This window comes from Plecotus auritus (assembly GCF_963455305.1).
Source record: "Plecotus auritus genome assembly, chromosome: 8".
Taxonomy (NCBI): Eukaryota; Metazoa; Chordata; class Mammalia; order Chiroptera; family Vespertilionidae; genus Plecotus; species Plecotus auritus.
The window spans coordinates 109,223,961-109,240,292 of record NC_137782.1 but is presented as its reverse complement, the minus strand read 5'-3'; the positions used below and the strand labels follow the sequence as shown (position 1 = coordinate 109,240,292).

Here is a 16,332-nt window from a genome sequence, read left to right as displayed (position 1 = left end):
ATTCCACATATAAATGAGATCATATGATACTTTTCTTTCTCTGACTGGCTTATTTCACTTAGCATAATACTCTCCCTCCATGCTATCTCAAAGGATATGAGATCCTTCTTTTTCATAGCTGCATAGTATTCCATTGTGTAAATATACCATGTCTTTTTATCCACTCATCTACTGATGGGCACTTGGGCTATTTCTAGATCTTAAGTGTAAATTGTGCTGCTATGAAGATAGGGGTGTGTACATTCTTTCTGATAGGTGTTTTGGGTTTTTTAGGATATATGCCTACAAGTGGGATTACTAGATAACATGACAGTTCCACTTTTAATGTTTTGAGGAAACTCTATACTGTTTTCCATAATGGCTGCACTAGTCTGCATTCCCACCAGCAGTTCACTAGGATTCCCTTTTGTCCGCATCCTCACCAGCACTTGTCATTTGCTGATTTGTTGATGGTACCCATTCTGGCAGGTATGAGGTGGTACCTCATTGTGGTTTTGATTTGCATCTCGCTGATGATTAGTCATTTTGAGCACTTTTTCATATGTCTCTTGGCCTTCTGTATGTGCACTTTGGAGAAATGTCTATTCAGGTCCTTTGCCCTTTTTTAATTGGATTATTTGTCTTCCTTTTGTTAAGTTGTATGAGTTCTTTATGTATTTTGGAAATTAACCCCTTATCAGATGTATCACAGGCAAATAAGGTCTTCTTTATGATATCATTTTAATGATCAAACTTTTATCCTAGTTTCTTGATCTTCAACAAAGTTAATCTATCTACTATCACTGTCTTTCTCCAAGGGACATCCTATCTAATAAAAGAGTAATATGCAAATTGACCATCATTCCAACACAGGATGGCTGCCCCCATGTGGTCAAAGATGGTTACCCCCATATGGACACAAGATGGCTGCCACAAGATGGCCAGCAGGGGAGGGCAGTTGGGAGGGACCAGGCCTGCAAGGCAGGGCAGTTGGGGGCATCAAGCCTGCAGGGGAGGGCAGTTATGGGTGACCAGGCCGGCAGAGGAGGGAAATTGAGGGCGACCGGGCCTGCAGGGAAGGGCAGTTGGGGGGGAACCAGGCCTGCAGGGGAGAGCAGTTGTGGGGGACCAGGCATGCAGGGGAGGGCAGTTGGGGGGGACCAGGCCAGCAGGAAAGGGAAGTTGGGGGTGACCAGGCCTGCAGGGGAGGGAAGTTGGGGGCGACCGGGCCTGCAGGGAAGGGCAGTTGAGGGGGACCCAGGCCTGCAGGGGAGAGCAGTTGGGGGGCACCAGGCCTGCAAGGCAGGGCAGTTGGGGGCGATCAAGCTTGCAGGGGAGGGCAGTTAGGGGTGACCAGGCTGGCAGAGGAGGGAAGTTGGGGGCAACCGGGCCTGCAGGGAAGGGCAGTTGGGGGGGACCCAGGCCTGCAGGGGAGAGCAGTTGGGGGGGGACCAGGCCTGCAGGGGAGGGTAGTTGGGGGGGGGGACCAGGCCTGCAGCAGAGGGCATTTGGGGGGGGGACCAGGCCTGCGGGGGAGGGCAGTTGGGGGGGGGACCAGGCCTGCAGGGGAGGGCAGTTAGGGGTGACCAGGCTGGCAGAGGAGGGAAGTTGGGGGCAACCGGGCCTGCAGGGAAGGGCAGTTGGGGGGGACCCAGGCCTGCAGGGGAGAGCAGTTGGGGGGGACCAGGCCTGCAGGGGAGGGTAGTTGGGGGGGGGGACCAGGCCTGCAGCGGAGGGCAGTTGTGGGGGGGACCAGGCCTGCGGGGGAGGGCAGTTGGGGGGGGGACCAGGCATGCAGGGGAGGGCAGTTAGGGGTGACCAGGCCTGCAGGGGAGGGCAGTTGTGGGGGACCAGGCCTGCAGGGGAGGGCAGTTGTGGGGGGGACCAGACTATCAGGGGAGAGCAGTTAGGGGCAACGAGGCTAGCAGGGGAGGGCAGTTAGGGGTGACCAGGTGGGCAGGCGAGGGCAATTGGGGGGGACCAGGCCTGCAGGGAAGGGCAGTTGCGGGGGACCAGACCAGCAGGGGAGGGCAGTTAGGGGTGACCAGGTCGGCAGGGGAGGGCAGTTAGGGGCAATCTGGCAGGCAGGGGAGCAGTTAGGCATCAATCAGGCTGGCAGGGGAGTGGTTAGGGGGTGATCAGGCTGGCAGGTAGAAGCGGTTAGGGGCAATCAGGTAGGCAGGCAGGTGAGCAGTTGGGAGCCAGCAGTCCTGGATTGTGAGAGGGGTGTCCGACTGCCCGTTTAGGCCCAATCTTGCATTGGGCCTAAGCAGGCAGTCGGACATCCCTCGAGGGGTCCCAGATTGGAGAGGGTGCAGGGGGGGCGGGGTCCCTCAGCCCAGTGCATGAATTTTGGGCCTCTAGTTGTAAGGATAATTAGGGGACAGGTAAATGAAGTGTTTTGAATTCAGTGGAAGGGAGAAGCCATCAGGCTCAAAGGTATTACTGTTATTTAGTTCTTTACAGTTACCCTATGGTCAAGGTTACATTAATGTTGGAAATGACGATAAGAATGAACATGTATTCTTACTTAACTGGCACAGTTGACTTTTGCCTGAGTCCTGCAGCATACTTCAATATGTAAATTAAAACAAATCAATCAAAATGACCAGGAAGTTTTTACTACATTTTTATTGTTCATTTTTTAATTCTAAAACGAAGTGTTTTTTGAAAGGAGTTTATTAAAAAGCTTCGTTTTCTGGAATGTTATACATCTGCAATAAATAATAAATTACATTGTAGCAGTTGGCTGCCTCCACTTGCATGCAAAATAAATGAATACATTCAGTGGCATACATTTGAAGAGTGTAATTCTTGTAATTTTCACAGAAATCAGGAACAACTTTATAGATGATGGAAATTTTACCCTCTGCTAGTAACCAAGAAACACAGTTTGTAACGTGGGCCTCTTACTGAGTCTAGCGTGTATAGAGGTGTGCCAGAACTCGGAATTCCCCGTAGCTTCAGTTTCCAGTGAGGCTGACCTGTCAGCCTGTCATGGGAGAGTTCGCTAAGTGAAATAAGCCAGCCAGAGACAGATAGATACTGTATGATCTCGCTTGTATGTGGAATCTAATGAACAAAATAAATTGCGGAACAACAACAAAAATAAAGCAAGTGGTGTGGTCCTCGCATTGAACCCAGAGGAGGGAAGAGGGCTGAGTGTTAATGGCAACAGATCAAAAGAAAGGCATCTTCTAGGACAGTGGTCGGCAAACTGCGGATGTGGCTCGTGAGCCGTGGTTTGCCGCTCTGTTGACTAATGAGTTTGCTGACCACTGCCTTAGGGAAAAACACTTAAAAAACATTTTAATAATGTACTAATGTCTTTAACCTGAAGTCAAAACTTCTGGGTAAGGGTAATGCCTTACGCAGTGGTTGGCAAACTTATTAGTCAACAGAGCGGCAAACCGCAGTTTGCCGACCACTGCTCTAGGACTGTGGACCCTGCACAGATTTCACCTGTAATTAGTGAATCCCTGGACTTGCTGTCGAGAAGATACTGTCTTTATGAGTCAAAATGTTTAGTACTGGAAGAAGAGATCGAAGTTCGGATGCTGAGAGAGAGGTGGGGATGGCAAGTGCAGGCTTCCATTTACAATGACATTTGCCTTAAGCAGGTGGCATTATAGCTGCCTAGGCCTGACAGGACACGTGGGGGTGTGGTTCAGTTAAAGGGAAGGGTGGGTGGCTTGGGAAGAGCTGAATGCTCGGTGGAGACAACAGCGCTGCTTACTAAGGGAGGAGATGAGATACTGCTGGAGAGGAAGACGTTGAGGAAGAGTTGCCCCTCTTCTTGGGGATGATTTTGGTCATTTGGTTTTCCTCTGATGGTGTGAAGGGTACTGCATGACACGGCATTGTGGTGGTCCCGTAAAAGATGCTCAGTGCAGCCCTGGCCGGGCCGGGTGGCTCATGCACCAAAAAGATTTCAGGTTCGATCCCTGGTCAGGCAGGGTACATATGGGAAGACAGCCAGTCGATGTTTCTCTCGCTCATTGATATTTCTCTCCCTCTTTATCCCTTCCCCCACTCCTTTCCCCCCACTCCCGCCTAAGAATCAGTAAAAACGTCCTGGTGTGAGAATCTTTTAAATAAAAGTAAGAAAAAAAAAAAAGATGGCCAGTGCATTTCTGTTGGTATATTATGTGCAGGTGGTACTGAAAGTGTTCAGTCCTTTTTAGTGTTAGAAGGCATAGGCTGGGTATACAGGCAGGACCCCATCAGAGAACTTTAGCTAGCATTGATCTGCACCTTGGGGAGCTTTTGGTTACCTTCACGCTTAAAGGGGTTGGGGAGTGAGGCCAATTTTGTTAAGGAGGAGCAGCTTCCTCTTCACCTCTCACTTCATATTGGGAAGTGATCCTTTCCCCTGACCCTAGAGATGCAGTGAGTCTGGTATCTGCCTAACTGATTTTGGCTTTTATCCTGATGCCTTTGTCTTAAGCACGTGAGCCAGGTTGTAAATAGGTGGGGATAATACATTTGTTTTCATTGCTGCACTAGGCATGGCCCCTCCCTTTTCTTATAACGCCTCCTTTTTGGACTCCCTTTGCACCCTGATGTCCTTGTGCCCTCTGCTTGGCCCTCGGGGGTCAAAAAGCAGACAAGCTCATGCACGCTAAGATACGAGGGCTGGCCAGGTTTCAATGTTTTCCCTTCTGTGGTGTCTGCATTTCTTACAGGGGTGAAGACATCTTAAACCAGAGGAGTGACTCTCTAGTCGTGGAATTTCAGTCGTCAACCAGCCGATGCAGGAGGTATTATTTTGGGCATGGGGGCCTTCTCAGGAGCCCAAAATCACCCTAAATGACCACCTGCCTGCTCCATGTTGTCTACGGCCATATCGTGCATCACACCAGTCTTACATGTTCGGTTGGCTTGACTTGGCTGAGGACAGCAAGCATATTTGTGGGGGTCTGTGTGCATGGAGGTCAGCACAGTAGGGGCCTCCCAGGTGTCTGTAGGCACTGGCCAGGGAGGAAGGTGATGCATGCAATTTTGTTTCTTACTGCAAATGCTGGTTTTGGTCCAAAAAGTAGTGAGTTCAGAGTGAAACTGAAATTCTCTTGGTTAAAGCCCACATCGTGTCCATCCATAGCATGAGTCACGTGTCCTTAAAGAAATCTCCATTTGAAATCGTGGAACGTTCATGAAAGCCGGGGTTTCACGTTGTGCCTATCCACAGTGGGGCATGACCGTGATACCCTCTCCTTTGGACAGGAAGCCTGGTTCTGGGAGAGTGTCGTTGTCATCCCGGGCCTCCCTTACGCCATTCAGTGCCACCAGGGCCACCCCAGGGAGTGCTTGGTGATGGATGTAGGCGCCGTGTGCCCCTCAGTTGGTCAGGCTGTGGCTCAGTTTCTCTTTGTATGAAGGTCACTGGTTGGACTCCCAAATCTAATAACTTTGGGTAAATTATTAAGGACGAATTAAAATGCTAATGGGCTACATGTTCTGTTTTTTTGTTTGTTTGTTTGTTTTTTAACATCCCTCACTCTTAGATGTAAATGCAGGGCTCTAGGTGCTCTCACAGCCTTGCCCAGAGCATTTTTAGCATCACCCTGGAGACGGCGAATTTAAAGTATATTCTGGCCACATGGGCAGAGCTAGGAGGATAAGCAATATATATTTTATGGTTATTTTATTTGTGCCCTCTACAGCTACATAACACATATATTCTTTTTTTTACTCAAGTTAACAATTTAACTAAAAAATTGGTTATCCTTACTATTTTCATAAGCTTCTTTGGACCCACAGATCCTTTCATTGTTAATAGTTATTAACAGTATTTGCTAGCTATACATTGGACTGTGGCACCAAAAGCCATTGCAAAGCCCTTTTTATAGACTGTGTTCATGTTTAAACATGTACCCCACACCGTGAAACATCCCTGCTCTATAATGAAGACAGGGGTGGCGGGAGGGGGAGAGACCGAGTGTGTGTGTTTTGTCATCACATCATTGATTAGGGGAGACCCACAGTCAGGAGGTAGTTGTCCTGATCCATCTTGGGCATCTGCCCGCACTGGACCAAGTGGGAGCTCTAAGCAAAATGATGGCAAGGTCACTTAAACAAAATGCTTCTGCTAGGAAACGAAGACAGTGCTCATTTTGAGAGACACATAGGTTCTTTACAACCCATAGCGTTAGCTCTGTGCCTACACTAGGCCGGGTTTCTTTATCTAGCGAGCTGAAAAAAAAACAAAACACAAGGGTGTTGCCTCCTTTCACTACACGGGTCCCTTCCTCATTATTAGTTACATTAGGCCCTTTATTTTCTCCCCAATATAGGGAAGGAACACTGTTTCTTTCTCAGTCCTCCCAGTTATCTGGTGTCTGGTCACTTCATAATTGCATTTTAGGAGAAGAGATATTAATTTTCTTCAACAAAAGGCCGAGTTCCTTGATGACACACCATAATTCAATTTCCGCTCTCTCCCTTCGTTGCCCGTATCCCTTCCTCCTGGCACATTTTTCATAGTTAGGAGGAGTGATAGTGTCAAATATATCAAAAGGAAGAATTGATTCAGTCCTAGTTTGACGACTTGACTGATTAACAGAGATCAGAAGAAGGCTCGTAACTGTGAAAGCCACTGCAGCATGGAGTTTAACAGCTCTTTAGGGAGTCAGTTAATGAAAGAATCACTACAGAAACACAGCCATGCAAGAAAAAAAAAAAAAGAAAGGAAAATACAGGAGCATGCCCACATAACACTCGGGGGCCATGTCATAGGAGGAAATGTGCTCGTGATTTCTATTTACACATTGCAATAATTACCGTCTGCCTTAAGATTACTCTCAGTCTCCTCCTGTCAAAGTTGCTTAGACAGTTCCTCTTTCACATGGCATGCAGAGAGGTCTAGCGCTGGCTGGGGCTTGTCCTCAGGACTTTTCTCCATCCGAAGACTGTAATTATCCGACACCCGAGCCCACACTGCTTGGTTAGACTAGCTTTAACTGTATCCATGTTCTTGTCATCATCACCATTTGTCCGTGAACCAGACTTCTGCACTTGGGTGAATGTCATGTTGGACTTCAGCCTTTAATTTTTGTGTGTAGTTATTCTCTTTTCTTTCTCCTGATGCAGTGTCTATGAACCAGATAGAAATGTGTTGCGGAGGAAAGAACGAGAAAGGAGAAACCAGGAGACTCAACAGGATGATGGCACATTTAATTCCAGTTATTCCCTCTTCAGTGAGCCCTACAAGGTAGATGGTTTTCCATTGTTTATCTCCACCCCTCACTCACTGGCACCTCTAACCCCAGGATGACAGTCTTGACTAGAAGAGCCGCCTAGTCAAATTCCAGTTAGTTTTCTGCCTGTTCAGCCAAGGGAAGGCAACCTCACCACTAAGAATGGGGGTCTCCCCCCTCAAATCTTGGTGTCAATATTGAGATCTGCTTGCTATAATTTTTATCAATAACATATATGTCATCTCTGCATTGATTTTCAAAGTCAGTGCCATTTGTTATGTTCTCGAAGGTGTTAGAAACAAACACTATTAAGAGAGGTTGGCTTACATATCTGTCACACATGAATCATGCAGGTACCAGGGTTACTTGATAGGGCTAATAAGAAAGAAACTATTGGATTGGCTTTCCTTTATACCAAAGGCCAGAAATATAACCACTCTTCCGAAATGGAATGTCATCCCAGTAGCTCAGGCTGCATGGAGCTTGTGTAGTTAAGGCTCGTAGCTTCTTGCATATTTAGCCTATGTTCATTTAAGCTTCATTCTAACTTCTTTTGCCCGCCATTCTGGGTTTCTAACAAGAATAATTACATAGTTAGAAATTGGAAAGAGAACAGTTGGAACCAAATCTGAATTTTTAAGAAAAGCTTCCAATGGGACTATGAAAAGGAAAAAGTCCCCTCCTGGAGAGCCTTCATCCGGGCCATTCATTGTGTGGAGGGGCAGTAGTGCCGTTTGGACGTCCTCAGCGGCCACACAGGCCCCAGGACAGGTGCCATTTTGTGCAGCCACGGCCCTGGCCAGCTCTCTGGGTCTGGTGTGCAGCGAGTGCTGACGGACTTTTTCAGAGATGATAGTTTAGATTTCATCTCCAGCTCCCGTTCTGCATGTGGCAGCCCAGGCTCTGTGGTCGATAACGGCACCTCGCCGTTGTTTGCCGTGTTCCCATGGTCTCTAACAACAGGGTGTGCTTTCTCTTTCTCCAGACTAACAAGGGGGATGAGCTCTCCAACCGGATCCAGAACACGTTAGGCAATTACGATGAAATGAAGGACTTTTTAACTGATAGATCTAATCAGAGTCATCTCGTTGGCGTTCCCAAACCTGGGGTTCCGCAGGCTGCTGTGAACAAGATTGAGGAACATTTTGTTGCAGATTCAAGAGCCCAGCCCCAGGCCTCCTCTGTCTGCAGCACTGCATCTTCCACACCAGCGGCTGTCCCCGTACAGCAGAGTAAGAGGGGCACTGTGGGCTGGCAGAAGGCTGGGCACCCGCCTCCCGACGGCCCACAGAGAGCAAGTAAGCGCGGACACAAGTTGATTGATCTGACCAGATCTGCTCCTCCAAAGAACCCTAATCAGAGGCCTAACCACTGTGTGTCCAGCCCCTCACCCTCACCCCCCTCTCCTTCTTCTTCCAACTCAGCACAACAGAGCTCTCTCAGGACCTTGCTTGGAGATGGCGTTGGCAGGCAGCAGCCACGGGCCAAACAGGTGTGCAATGTAGAGGTGGGTCTTCAGACCCAGGAAAGACCACCCGCTATGGCAGCCAAGCACAGCAGCAGTGGACACTGTGTTCAGAACTTTCCTCCATCCCTGGCTTCCAAACCCAGCCTGGTCCAGCAGAAACCGACCGCATACGTGCGGCCGATGGATGGCCAAGATCAGGCTCCCGATGAGTCTCCGAAGCTTAAGTCATCCACGGAAACCAGCGTGCACTGCACGTCATACAGGGGCGTCCCGGCCGCCAAGCCAGAGTCCACCAGAGCCAAGGCCAAGCTTTCCAAGTTCAGCATCCCTAAGCAATCGGAGGTGAGTCTTTTCTCATGACTACTACAGGCATCTGGGTGGTTCTGCGTGTTCACCTGACCGCTGAGAATTCAATGCCCAGGTTTCTTTATTTCAGTGTGTGACTGCCTTCACGTGGTAGGATTTGTAGCAGTCAGTAAGGGAGGATGTACGCATAAGTAATGCTTTCTTACAATTTCAAACTGATTACAGGCAGACTTTTTAAGTTCCAACAAATGTAGTTGTATGTGTGTCTCTGTTAGTTCAGGAAGGAATATCTCCTTGAATGCAGTTCAGGGGATAGTTTGTAAACAAGCCAGTATTATGGAGATATTAAATACTAAAAATGAAAGTACTTTACAAACCATAATTTTCGGTATGTAAAGAGGTTAATTTTTATTAGTAAAATAGTTCAGATATTTAATATTTTGGTCAGTTTTGGAATGTTCCAGGACAAACTTTACAAGGTAAACTTCTGAATGATTTTGAAAGTAATTGTTAAATGATTCAATGCTGATTATGGTAAATATTCAGATGTCCCATCTTTATTATAATATTTAAGATCCAGGTTCATTGGTGTTAATTAATAAAGTAAGGACTCTTTGTGTCCTGTAAAAATTATCTTAGGCTATAGGAAGAGAGCGAAATATTTTAGTTCAGATTCTCCTGGTTTGCATTGTGACTTTATTCAAATGTGAAGATTAGATGTATAGAACACTAGAATTTAAAACAAGCAGATCACATAGTCACAGAGGTAGCAAAGAGGCATGACTAGAAACTTGAACAGAAATCTGGGTGGGAAATGTTTTGTTTTAGAGAAGCATATCTCCTACTATATTTCTAATTGATGACAGTTGTCAAGAGCACAGGAATAAGAAATATGACTGCACATGTTTTATTTTACTGTGATTAAGGTGCAGTAACTGAAATAAATGTGCGTTCTGGAATGTTGTACTTAGAAACTGTTCAAGATTTTCTTTTCTTTTTAACACATTCTTTTTTAAAGATAGAGTAACACTGTGGCCAGACTAGTCTTCGTGTCTTAATTTGATCTTATAACCAAGTGAAGCAGATGATTTAACATATCTTCTTGACTGCCCTACAGTGCTGAGCTTACCCATTTCTGAGCTATCATCTCAGAAAGCAACATGTACCAACTGGGAGGCCAGTATATTACCTAATTAGACAAGACTTTCTTCTTTCACTTAGAGATGTTTACACAGGTTCTAATGAGGAAGTTATACCAGGGACCAGTAACATCTTTTGATAATTCATTTATGATGGACCCCAGAAAATGTTCCTTAGAAATTAATAGAAGCAAAAATGTAACTTCTGCAAGCATTTATGTTTTTAAAAGTTTGTAGGAAACACACACAGATCCCACCTTACAAAATTGAATTCATTAAGCTTTTTGATTTTTGTTATTACTATCAAATGACCCTGTAATGTCAACAAAAAGCATGGTTTATTCTTGAACAGAGGTGACTGCAACCATCAGGAATCCCTTTATAATTTCAATCCCAATTGATTCTTTGTTAAAATTATTTTTATGTACCAAAGAAATTTCAGATTTATTCTGTAATAATTTATTTATTTTGGAACCCATTGAGTTGACAAAGCTCTGGTTATAAGCCAGTGTTTGATCGCCAGTTCAGCCTTATGCAAGTAATTATATAGTTTGCATTAGGTTTTTGGGTATGTCATTAATAACGTGGACACTTTCAGGATGCCCTTGCAGGAGCCAGATTGAGAATGACATACTGGACTGGTGTTCAGTAATCAGAACAAGGGGGAAAGGCCTGAGATAGAGTCAGCCCGACAGAAATTAGAGTTTTTATGCAGGAAGTGTTTCACTTCCCCCACACGTAATGTCATACGCAGTCAGCTTGCTTCTTCCTAACGTTCTATGCTGAACACTTCAAAGAGGGCAATCATGCATTGATAGACAGGAGGTAAGAAAAAGTGTTGTTGATAGGACAAAGTTGTAATTGGTGGATTTTTCGGGGGATGGGGGGAAATGCAGTCTTTATTTTAGTAGAAAGCATTGCATGTTATGGAAAATATGGTAATTTGAATCTTGTAATACTGCTATGTTTAATCAGCCCACTATCATATTAACAAAATGGCTCTTTCCAGTTAGTAGCAGGGTGGTAGTTGTAAGGTACATTTCCCAACCTTCAAACTCAAAGGGTTTTTTTGTTTCTTTTTACATTACTCCAAGAAATTAAGAAATACCTTTTGGCAGGTATATCATTCATTATTTTTAGGGAATTCCATAAAATCCACAATCTTAACATAGAAAATGAAGAATTTTATCAAACCAATCAGATTTTACTTTTGAGGGAATACTTGCATTTATTTTTTGTAGAGAATAAAATAATTTTAAGAATACAATATCTTCTATAAATAGTTGACTGATCTCCTATGAAGCAGAGAATGTGTTTTTTAGGGAAATTGACAGAAGAAATGATCTGAATGGAACTTGTATCTTGACTATACTTTTTCAGGATGTTAGCTGTTGAACAAGGCTTAGGGCAGTGTGAAGAATTTGGGGGCTAAAAGGAAGCGTTAGGTAAAAATGACAAAGACAGGGAAGGTGCAGATATAGCTGTATGGCGTTGTGTAGGCACATTCCTCATGAGAAGAATCAGGTCAAGGACAAGGTATAATGTGATGTGAAAAATATTTTTAAAAATCTAAGATGTGGTCACTGCCTCCAAGAAATTTACAGGAATTGAATAAATTCGATGCTAGCACTTAGCTTTTACTTTGTAATTTCTGTCACTTAAAGTCTAAACTAAATTTAAAATCGTCTGTCTTGCCCTAGGAAAATTCTCTCACCTTTGTAGTCCTTGTAGTAGAAAAATATTCTGCTTTTTTTTTTTTTTAACAATAGAAAATTGGTGACTCTATTTTGCCTGATTTTACACTTGTAAATTCTTCATTCGTCCCTCACAACACCTGTACTCTGTCTGCTGCTGTGGTGAGTTATTTCTTATAATTCTTTAGTCTTCAATAATAGGTAATTAGTGTAGAAAAATTTAGTGCAATTTGATGTGGAAGTTACAGACCTCAAGGGAATTCCTTAACAGATACACCTGCCTCCTAGCTGGTTTTCCCCAGCTCAGTTTTGCGTTCAATGAAAAACATGTTTTTGTTGTTATAGCTGCGTCTTTTACTCTTGATGCCATCCCTCATTAAGTGAGCCTTCCCTGGAGTATCACTTGGAAGGGTGACTACTGTTAGGTGAGAGTCAGAGAACCTCATGAATGACTGAGACATGCATTCTACAGTGTTCTAGAGTAGGGCACACTAAATATTACTTCCAATTGAAGTGAATGACTTTTTGTTTCACACACAAACACAAAATTAATGTTTTGCCCTTAACATGTAATTCAAGATTCAGATGATGGGGGACTATTTATCTGGAGGGCCAGACACAGGTTTTGTGGGACCTGAAGTTGACATTGTCTTGGTGGTAGGGGGGTTCTCTTTAGGAAAAACAGAATAAAAAATATCTTTCTCCTGAAATTTTTACAAGAACATAAATTAGCACATTCCTAGGGCCCTCCTGGGCCTTGGAGAAACCTCTGCTCAGGAGGCCCTGAAGCTGATGTGTAACCACCTTTTCAGTGTATCTGTCTTTGGCTCATGGAATAATAATAAATTATTACTAAATGATAACTTTAGATGTGAAAAGAGTGCTTCCTATTAGCTTCAAACTTCGTAGAACTTAAAAAATAATGTCTAATACCAGGTGATGTAGAAAATGAGACAACACTGAAAAAGTCTAGTCTGCAGTGCTATTGAGACAGCAGATGGTCTCACAGGCTCTGAAACTGTTTGGCAAGATCCGTTTCAGCAGTGGTACTCCAAAGCACACAGGTCAGGCTCCTTAGCTGTTAAGTTAATGGTAGACGTGAACCGAAACTGCTCTTGCAGAGGCTCCGATGGCTGAAAATGGAAGCACTTGAAAAGGCAGGGAAGGAAGGAAACCAGGAGAGAAACACCTAGACATGAAAGTCAGTGAATCGACTGTGTTTTAGGAGTTTTCGTCGTGGTTGAGAATTCACCCATAAGAACAGAATAACCATTTTTGGTTGATCAGAATTTTATTTGTTAAGATAAGTAATTAAATAGCTGAAGATGTATTGGTTAATCATCACATTTTCACAATGGGCATTTTAAAATCACCATTTATACCACGAATAGGAGCAGAAAGATAAAGTACTATGATTCCACAAAATGGCTTCCTAGAAAAGCAATTAACTGATTTTTTTTTTTTTTAAGTTCACAGAAGATAAATGGTGTGGGCTTCCTATTTCCTGTCACTCTTGGCTACCTTTGTATGAAAATGGATTTCTTCCACATTAAAGTCGGCAGCAGCCTATGGGGGGATGGTGGGGGGGGGGGGAAGGCATCTGCAGAGCAATGTGTCATTACATATTCATGCCAGTCTAAAGTTCTTCATTGCATTTGAGCTGCCTAGTGTTTTCACATCAGCCATGCTGCTCTATCGCTCACTGATGAAATGAGGGTGAGGGCCAGCCTGGAGACTTGGTTTCCCTGTCGGTTATGGACTCGTCCTCCCCACCCCCCTGGTCGCCATTCCCCTTCACCCACTGAGACAGAAGCCACGTCCTGCGGGACAGTGTGGCTTAGCAACAGCACCGATGGTTATGCTCTGCACACCTCCTGTCCCATAATGCACGTCCTCCCTTCTCTAACCGTGGACGTGGACAACTTGTACCATGTAGACTGAGAAGAGTGATTCAAAACTTTGATCTCAGGTATAGAATGAAAACATCTGTTTTCTGAATTGTGGAAGGGTCATTCTGAAGGTCATCATGAAGGCTGGGAAGTGGAAATGTTGCCATATTTTTTGATATTTTTACGTTTAGCCAGTGGGGCCCTAAAAGATAAAGCACTTAATTACTTAAAAATTTGAAGAATGCATATTAAAATGTGTCCTGTTCCATCTCCTGTCTCAGGCTTCTTCAGGGTAGCGTCCTAGCTGAAAGGTAGGAGATGGCTCCCAGTGCTGGAGGTGTTGAGGGGGGAACCGGCCCCCAGGGGAGGCTGTGAGCAAGCCCCACTCCATTTTTCCTGTATATTTTCTCAGTTCTCATAAAGCTTTCTCTCGGAAAGCATCTGGACAGATTACAGCTGTTTTCTCTTAAACTGCAATCTTGTGTGTAGACTCCAACCCTGGGGCTAATCAAGAGCCTGAGATCTCTGTGTTTGGAGCCACATGCAAAGATGACGTTTGATTCAGCATTGCTCCCACCCTGGAAAAGTGTCACTGGACAGCCCAGTGAGAAAAGCCTTTGTGAGTGTGTGTGTGTGTGTGTGTGTGTGTGAGTGTGTGTGTAGTTTATCCTTCCTTGGTTGGAAATCGTGTGCGAGCACAGTGGGAGGACCACTGCTATGCAGACCAGCCAGGACTGGGCTCACATCCTGGCTCTACCTACCACATGGTGGGAGCAAGTTGTTTAACTGCCAGGCCTAAGTTTTCTCATGTGTGAAGGGGAGAAATTGATAATATGTGCTTGGCAGAGTTATTGGAGGGAGGAGTAGATGAGACAAAGTATGTAACTTGCTTATAAGCACACGATAATATAGTAAGCATTTGGGAAATATCGGCTATGTTATGCTTACTAGTAATACCTCTGAAACAACAACAGCAAACAAAATATGGAGATGGGGTATTATTGGAAGTGGTTTTGTGTGCACGTGAGAGACAGAGATGGGGTGGGAAGGGAAAAAAATGAAATTCTGAAAGTTCTTTTGTGTTTGTTAGATATAATGAAGTCTTTGAAGACACAGATGATCCTGGATTACTCTAGCAAAGCCTGAGTATCCTTCGAGGTCTCCCTTATTTAATGCTTGGCCCCCTGTGATTTTATGATGAGGCTGATATAGAATTGTCTCTTTGTGTAGCTGGCTTTTCTGAGCTGTCTTCTCTATGGAACATGTCACACTTGAGCTGTATCTCCAGTTAAATGAAATACAGAATCAACAAGATTTGGGCTGAGGGAAAATGCTAAACATTTCAGATAGTAGATATTTGGAATGACTTGCTGAGACAGAGCTCTTTGGAGCCACAGAGTATCGATAGCACGTTTAGCTGGGCTGAGCAGTGCCTTGCTAGGAGATGAGCATGGACTCTCCCTGCCCTTCAGGATCCGTCTCTCTGCGTAAATGGCCAGCTTTCCAGCAGAACGAGGAGTGCGTTTGCTGCAGCTAGATTGTCTGAGTTTGACTCTCACTCCAGTGGCTCCCCAGGTGACCGGTGTCTCCTTGGCTTTATGTGTGACGAGGAGTCACGGTTGCACCTTGATCAGTTTGCTGCGCTGCTGTAAGGAAGCACCACACATCGGTTGGCTTAGAACCACAGGAATGAATTGTCTCACAGTTCTAGAGGCAAAAGTCTGAAATCAAGGTGTTGGCAGGCTTGGTTTCCCCTGAGGGCTGTGAGGGAGAGTCGGTTCCAGGTCTCTGTCCTTGGCCCGGAGAGGCTGTCTTCTCCTTGTCTTTACCCTGTCTGTCCAAATTTCCCCTTTTGGTAAGGTGTTCAGTTAGATTGCATTAGGACCCACCCTAATGACCTCATTTTAACTCGATTACCTTTGTAAACACACTATTTCCATGACACAATTCAATGCAGTAATACCCATGGGTAGCATTTTTATGACTACTTAATAACTTAATACGTTATACTGCTAGGACGGTGACTGGCACATAGTAAGCACTCAGTGAAATCCACAGTAACAATAACGTGATAATTAGTATAATTATGTTAGCTCTGTTTGCTTTACACTTACCTTCTATTGGGCTCAACTCTAGATGCTTTGAGTGCTCGGAATCCAGAAATTGAGGTGAGGAGGATGAATTTCGCTAAAATCTGAGTGCCTTAAAGGCAAGGATTTTCCTTTTGTTTTTACTGCTTAGTAACTGAAGCATCCCTAACTGCCTCACAGAGTTGCTGCTCAGTACATATTCGTTGAATTACTCCATTAACTTAAGGATATGAGTGAAAGAAATCACTCCCCTCCAGTCACTGACCCCACTCCTTGGGGCCTTAGTAATTCCTGCCAAACCTCTATGGAAGAGAGGAGCCATCCCTTCTCACCTGTAACTTATAGCTCCTGCTACAGAGAGAAACGGGAACCACACTTACCGATGTGTGAACCGAGCGCCTGTGGAATAAGCTGTGCCCTCTGTGCTGACCTCAGAAACACGGCTACAGCAGGCAGCGGCTCTGCCGGCGATGCTGTGTGCTCTGCCTCATTTTCCTGGTTCTCTGTTCTGTATTCATGAGCAGCCGCCCTGGCTTGGGGGGCAGCGTGTCCAGTGCTGTGTGTCTGTGCT

General features: G+C 44.9%; 1 protein-coding gene across 7 annotated transcripts in view; it reads left to right on the top strand.

The window, feature by feature from the left end:
• Positions 1-16,332, top strand: part of AFF3 (ALF transcription elongation factor 3) — a 559,583-nt gene that overhangs the window by 102,330 nt on the left and 440,921 nt on the right. Inside the window, exons 3-7 of one of the 7 annotated variants that reach the window (XM_080683055.1) lie at positions 4,665-4,739; positions 7,069-7,189; positions 8,161-8,473; positions 8,600-8,985; positions 11,858-11,944. In XM_080683055.1, coding sequence (XP_080539181.1) covers positions 4,665-4,739; positions 7,069-7,189; positions 8,161-8,473; positions 8,600-8,985; positions 11,858-11,944 — 982 coding nt within the window. Of the gene's footprint in view, positions 1-4,664; positions 4,740-7,068; positions 7,190-8,160; positions 8,986-11,857; positions 11,945-16,332 lie in introns of all 7 variants that reach the window. The other 6 variants (XM_080683052.1, XM_080683057.1, XM_080683054.1 and 3 more) reach the window with 6 other exon arrangements.